Source organism: Patiria miniata, unplaced genomic scaffold (genome assembly GCF_015706575.1).
Source record: "Patiria miniata isolate m_02_andy unplaced genomic scaffold, ASM1570657v1 HiC_scaffold_4, whole genome shotgun sequence".
NCBI lineage: Eukaryota > Metazoa > Echinodermata > Asteroidea > Valvatida > Asterinidae > Patiria > Patiria miniata.
Window position 1 is genome coordinate 6,177,264 of NW_024037071.1, and position 7,189 is coordinate 6,184,452.

At 41.1% G+C, this 7,189-nt stretch overlaps 1 protein-coding gene across 1 annotated transcript; it reads left to right on the forward strand.

Moving 5' to 3' along the window:
• Positions 1-158: 158 nt before the first annotated feature.
• Positions 159-6,020, forward strand: LOC119739900 (aqualysin-1-like). Its single transcript, XM_038215026.1, has 8 exons — positions 159-538; positions 1,022-1,162; positions 2,357-2,498; positions 2,987-3,093; positions 3,625-3,766; positions 4,212-4,396; positions 4,727-4,898; positions 5,584-6,020. Exons 1-8 carry the CDS (start codon positions 410-412, stop codon positions 5,718-5,720), a joined length of 1,155 nt encoding a protein of 384 aa, XP_038070954.1. The 5' UTR covers positions 159-409; the 3' UTR covers positions 5,721-6,020.
• Positions 6,021-7,189: the final 1,169 nt, after the last annotated feature.

Genomic DNA, 7,189 nt, shown 5'->3' on the forward strand with positions numbered 1-7,189 from the left:
CAATTCAAGGTAATAAAAACAAAATTGGTTTGCAGTTTCATAGTATCTGTTTTTCAAGATACCCGTCACGTGACCTCCTTTTACGATCCAAAGAAAATACGGGTAGGAATGCCATGCGGGAATTCTAATACATGCATTAGATGACTACCCGTTTATTTTTCAGCCGAAGAGATTAAACAATAGTAAAAATGCAATATGCTGGTTTAGTGGCCATACGCTTTTCAGCTTACCTCTGTGGTCAGATGCTGGTTTGGACCTTACGAAATGATGTTGTGAATCTAATAAGTATTTGATGTTGTGATTTCAATCGAAAACATTCCATTAATTAAGAAAGTTACGGTGTTGTAATCCATTATAATCTACCAGACAACATTCAGACATATCATTCTGGACTTTTTGTGACTAAACAATGGCACTGCTATTGTCTGTTTGCCCGTTGTTCGTGATTTGTCTGCTGTCGCCCTTCGTATCATCTCTGGCCCCTCTCTATGGAAACGAAGATCCGCTGCTTCCTAACAAATACCTGGTTCATCTTAAGGTGAGTGAAATCAAATATTAGGCCCCTACCTGATTCAAGTATAAGTTTTATCCCGGCCAAATTCGTCAAACCAGCAGCCAATTTCAAAGCAGCGTCAATCGGTTTTGCGCGAAATTGATTGATGCAAGGCCTATATCTGCATTCAATTAATAAGAAAAACTGATCATTTCAAATCATTGAGGCGCATGTATACACTGTCTTCAATTTCAAAGTACATGTAATTGTGCTTCCCATTCTAAGAAAATACGAAGCAGCAGCAGTCGTATTTATTGGCACGAAAGGGGCACAGTTAATCAAGGAAATTTGAACATGCTTTGGGTGATACATTTTGGATGGAAAGCAGCATCTTCCTTCGGGTACGTAAACCACAGGATTTTGCCTATAAATGTTTCTCTTTAAAAAGGTTTTGAAATAAAACAAACTATTTGAGGTTAAAAAAAATGTAAATGTATTGGTTTCTAACGGGGATTTTTTTTTATTAAGGAACACAGTGATGTCCACCACACGATACAGGCAATGCAGTTTTTATCGAAGAGATCTCAGTTTCTATGGCGAGTGCACGATATCTTCCAGCACGTTGTGAAAGCCTTCACGGCCGAGTTGGACAACGACTCGCTTCAAGCGGTGAGTACATTGTCCGTCTTCTTGTCTGCCTTGCTGTTTGTTTTTTATACTAACCTCATTCTCAATGTCACACTTTGTGTTGAACTCCACTTTGATAAAGCCTTGTAAAACTTGGAATTTTTTGGTGTTCGTGCTTTTGGTATGCGCCAGATTTAACCGATTCATTATGACGGTGTCTTCCTGCATAAACCGTTAGCACTACAGGCTATCTTCACGGGTCAGTCAGTAGTCAGTCAGTTGGGGCGGGGAGAAAGGAATTCCTCCATGGTCGGGGAGTCGGGGGGGGGGGGGAGTCGGGGAGTCAGTCAGTCGGGGAGTCAGTCAGTCAGTCGGTCGGTCAAGTACAAAGAGAACACTATATAGGCTGGCACTCAGGGACCAAGTCTATATTTCATGCCAATAGCAATTTCTGGGTGTAATTTCGGTTCGTCAAGTAGGTAATATAATGTCGCTGAAGAGTTTGATGTCATAGTCATAAGTCTCTCGAGTCTCGACGTATGGGCTGGAGTAGCTTATTGTTTCTGCTAAGCGTAGTAACACTATCTGTGCCAAGTACTGTTCATTGCTCATCAGCTCCCGTTTAATGATACCTGGTTTGCTAACGTTGCACAAAGGTTCATTTCTTGTTCAACTTTTGTGATTCAGTAGCTTCGGTACTGTATTTAATTAAATTTTAATCTTTTTTTAAAGTTGAATAAAGCAGTTGACTGGAGCGGGGTTTGAACCTGCTACCTCCGGGTTACCGTTCCGGTGCTATACCAACTCAAGGGCGGATCCAGGGGGGGCCAAAGGGGGCCATGCCCCCCCCCCAAAACGAAACCAATTTTTTTTTTTTTTTAATGTGACATCGCAATAAAGGCAGGCAATGAGTACACCACCATCTTTTCCTCAAAAAAATTGGTTAAAGTGGTCAGAAATTGCCTCAGATCGCACCACAGAGCATCTAGAATCCAAAAAATTTTCGGGGCCCTAGCGGGCCCCGAACCCCACGCCGTAATTTTTTCGACCCACTTTTTGGGGGGACCAAAATTTTTTTGTTCTGGATCCGCCCTTGTATACCAACTGAGCTATCCAGCTCTTAGTGTTGGCTTCTCCCCATTTTGTCAATGTCCTTTTTCAAGGGGCGCTAATTTTGATTAATTTAATAACCTTTTGTAATTAATTTAATTTACTTTTGGTTATAAACTGACCTAGATTCTGGCGAACCCAGAGGTGGAGTTTGTGGAGAGAGACCAGACAGTTCATCTTTTGAGCCACCACGTAGATCCCATCCCGTGGGGTCTAGATCGCATCGACCAGCGGGAACTTCCCCTGGACGGAAAGTACAGGGTCGAAGGTAACAAAAAGACGCAAGATGGGTCATGTTTTTGAGCGAAGGGGAGGGGACTGTTACCGTACTTGGCGGTGAGGAAAGTACATAATTATATTCCGCTGATAGCTTTTTCCCGAGCTTTGTATATCTCCCGTCATTTGTAATGGTTCCTACAGTCATGCGGCGCGGTCTTTATGCAGAACGGGAATATCAAACTTGCAAAATGTTCCACCAGCATCTGGAGATAAAACCCCGGCACAGAAAAATAACATGAAAGACATTGGAGCAAGTAGTCCCTTTTATATAACAGATAACCACAAAAATGGCCGTGGAACAACAGTCGCAGACCAAGGTACATGGTCAGTGTGAAGATTTCGAATTATTGGTAATCAGCTATTGCATACGCACCTGAAGTCTGAACGTCCTTCGTTTACGTTCAAATTATTTTTTTGTTTATTCTTCATTTCTTCCTTATTTGAGTCTGTAATATGAACGCATTCGTCCTATACTAGGTACCGGAGCGGGTGCCCATGTTTACGTCTTAGATACGGGCATCCTGACATCTCATGAGGAGTTCGAAGGAAGAGCTGATGTTGTCTTCGATTACTTCGACAAAAGTGTAAGATACAATTCCTCTAAAAAATACAACGACACGTGGTGGACATGCACATATCACTAGCGTCTTCACAGAGTATAACATCGAGATCACACAGATGACATTGTTCTAAGGGTTGATTCATGAACTCTGAAGGCCTTTTTTAAATCCCCTTAAAAAATAGGTAACCATTTTTATTAAATCACTACGTTTTAGCCTCGTGCACTGTAAGAAGAGATGCAGGACGATTTTATTTTGCCTGAAAACTGACAATAAATTACTTCAACTGCTAAATTGGAGTTACGCAATCACTTTGCCAACCTCGGATATTGTGCCCATCAGGTAAGTAGTTAAGCAACAAATAAGCATTTAAAGATGTGACAGCCACGACAATGCATGGCAAAAATGACAGAGGACGACATTGGCGGAGAAAATAATATATCTGCGGTGAATTTAGGTCTCATTAGCAATAATCAATGACAAATGACAACAACATTACTCTTTCCGGTTGCCACTCAAAGTTCCCTCCACGTTTTGTTTTGGTCACCATCTTAGGGTGTTGATTGTCAGGGACACGGAACGCATACGGCTGGCATCGTTGGAGGCAAGACATACGGGGTGGCTAAAATGGCCGCCATACACGCCGTGCGAGTACTGGACTGCGAGGGGTTAGGATCTGTGTCAGGCGTCATGGCAGGTGCAATGCCCCCCCCCTCACATCAGGCTCTACTACAGACCTGCTGAATATTTATTCGTTTGTTTTGAAGCAGTTTGTTGATCGTTGTTATTGTGTGTGACTACTTTGGAGTGAGACTTAATTAGTATCTTTAATTGGTACACGAAAAAGTATGCATTTACGTTCCTGCAAAAAAATTCCTGCCCTATAAAAAAAATCCCTTTTCAACTTTTCTAGGAATTGTTATGCACTTTACGCAATTGATCGTTGGCATGGTTATATGGTAAAAGAAGCAGCACTGGTAACGTCCAATTATAGAACAGTTGCCGACGAAGTGAAATAAGAACGTTTTGTTTTGCAAAAGCAGGGTTTTGTTTCAGAAAGGCGATTTCGTGCAGCATTGTGCATTGCTGCTGCATTCTTGACGATCTAAACGTACACTTTTACACCTCAAAACCCACGCCAGGTCTGGACTGGATCAAACGTAACGCCGCCCGTCCAGCCATCGCCAGCATGTCCCTTGGCGGTAACTTTTCCCTCTCCCTTTCCGAGGCGATTTGGAGGACCGTCTCGTCCGGCATAGTCGTCACCGTTGCTGCTGGCAACGAACATACCGACGCCTGTACGACTTCCCCCGCCAACTCCAGAAAGGTTGGTATATGCCTATTGCTGTATACTGGAACTTTTGAATCGGAAATGCTATAGCAACGGAATCGATCCACTATATGAGACCCCCTAAATGTGCAATAACATTTTCTGTTTTCATAAAACAAAGGGTTGGTTGTGTTGCACCCTACTTGAGGGTTTAAGTAATTTTGTTGATTTAAACGAGAAAATAAACGCACCGTAAAAGCAAATGATTATTTGATATCCTGCCTCGAAGATAAGTGCTACGGCCAATGCAGCTGATTAGCAAATTTGCTAAGTTCAGAAAATGTCTTGGTAATGCAACTTTGATGATTTGTACCCTTTTCCGTATAGGCTATCACAGTTTCAGCCACCAATATCCAGGATAAAGTCGCAACATTTGCCAATGTTGGTTCGTGCGTGGATCTGTTCGCTCCGGGGGTGGAGATCCGTAGCGCATCCATCACTTCACCCACGGCCAGCCGAGTAGCATCCGGCACCTCCATGGCTTGTCCATTCGTTGCAGGTGCGTGATTGGTGCAACGTTTGGTCACGTGTTGTCATTGGGGGGAAATGATGTAATGACGAAACCAGAAAAAAAATATCGTTTATTGAAGCAGTTAGTAACTTAGGTAAAATCAAGTAAATTTAAGATTTAATCTACAGATGTGATTTTGGAGAGTTACAGCAATTATGTAAACTGATGTCAGTAAACCTTGGATTCGAGTCTCTTTCTCCCCAAAATGCTATCGTTAGAGTGCCCTCGTGCGGCCTATTTCGTTTAAATTACATGACACTACCAGAAATGTTCAATATTTATAACTGGTTGGAGCTAAGGCTACGGTATAGATTTGTAGGACGTGACATTACCTAACTCGACCCATAAAGGACCCCTTTTAGTCATCATCACATTAACAAAGAATTACATCAGACTCCTTCAATTTCAGTAGTACGTGCCCCCAGCAGATGTCCGTGCCCCCAGGTGCCCCCAGGTGCCCCCACCCTTTCCCCCTCCTGAAATCTTGAATTGAAAAAAAATATGTACTGCACTGTTGAAATGATACGTTTCATTTGGCTTTAGTGCTTCTTTGAAAAAAAACTGATACACTCCCTGAAACGAGCCTATAGCCTCCCCTATTATGTTCCACTTTGTGAAACTCATGTTGGCATCATCCTCTTTTTGTCCCTCTCTTTTTCCCCAAACATTTTAGGTGCAGCAGCAATCATCCTTGGGAATGACCCTAATTTGACCCCAGATGAAGTCAAAATGAGAATTCTTGGCAGTACGTCAGAAACGGTGCGGAAAACAGACGCCAAATCTCCAGACAAGTTGCTTTACATCCCATAAAATTAGCGTAACAATTCCAAGGATTGAATATTATACACAAAGTAGTGGAGTTTCTCAATTTGTCAACGCCTAATTTCACTCAGGGGAAATGTTTTGTAAAGTTAAATGCTGAACAAAATAACAGAAAATAATATTACAGAATTTTTAAACTGTATTGAATTTGAATTGGTAGTTGAAATTTAGCATTTCTTTAAGCCAGAAATATATCTGTGGATGGGAATGCAGCAACTGAAAAGACGAACACAATTTTATTATGTGAATGATTAATGAATTAATGAATAAAAAGATTGACACCATGTATCCACCTACTCAGAGAAGTTTCCATTTTCACATCTTGAAATTTTCTTTAAAAAATAGCGGGGCATAAAGGATAATGCCCGAGGTACGGTACGCAACATTCTTACCCACGAATGTCGCGTTGCTCAGCGGCATTTTTATCCGACTTAAACTCCACCCTTGACGTCCTCCTATTGTTTCTATAGCGCTCCATTACTTTGTACGAATGGAGCGACTTTGTTGCATTCAAAGGCAAGCTTTTTCTTATTGCGTAGGACTATAACTTTAATATGCATTAGTATAAACGGAATTGTACTGAGCAATTGTACTCCGAATAATTACACTAGCATAATTCTTACGTAAGCAATACAACGCCGAATTCTGGGCGTGCTTGGTATAAATGCTAAACCACACCCAGGAACCGCCATGCATTTGTTCTTTTGGATAGCGTGCTGTTGACACGCCGTGTTTAGTCGCAAGACGTTGAGGACTGTTATGATAATGCCGTACGCATACAGTGGAATTATACCGTGCCAGGAAACTGTCTCTTATACCGTGCTGATACTAGCTCCATGGATATATCGGGTGATAATTTACTGGCCACTTCAAACTTTGCCTGGAAGATATAAAATACCATATCGACACACCAGAGGAATATGAAGATTGCGTGTCTTAGTATAGAGGTAAGAAGCACCCTTTTTGTCCAGTAGAAATAACAGTTACAAAATTAAATTTGATTTATTTTTCGCAAACCAAAATATTCAGCACTCAAACTTAAAAAGTACGAATAAAATGAAACGTTAAGCTTTATAATGTGTTGTCTGATAAAGTTTATTCAGACATCCTTTTTGCACGAAAACTGTTCTAATTCGAAGCCTTCTGTGTCGTCACTTTGCAATTGTCAAAGCTGGCCTGTGGCCTCGATTTACAGCCTAATATGAACTTATGCTTCCGTCTAACTGTTTGACCCAAAAACTTATTTTCCAATGTTTAATTAATTATTAATTAATTTTATTGTCAAACTCTCGCGACCAAAAGGCCGAAATGCAGTGCAATGTACAATGAAATGATTTTTAAAAAGTTGAAAAAAAAAACAGTTTAAATCAAAGTAGTGATTAAAAAATACTGTCAATTGGGGCACTGTTCAAATCAGACGATCATTAACACTTTATTAGAGAATAGTGTACAAATAA

Coding starts and splice junctions, on each gene's coding strand:
- LOC119739900 (XM_038215026.1), top strand. CDS start 410: ATGGCACTGCTATTGTCTGTTTGCCCGTTGTTCGTGATTTGTCTGCTG. Junction 3,094..3,624: donor TCGATTACTTCGACAAAAGT/GTAAGATACAAT, acceptor TCACCATCTTAG/GGTGTTGATTGTCAGGGACA. Junction 4,397..4,726: donor CCCCCGCCAACTCCAGAAAG/GTTGGTATATGC, acceptor TTTTCCGTATAG/GCTATCACAGTTTCAGCCAC.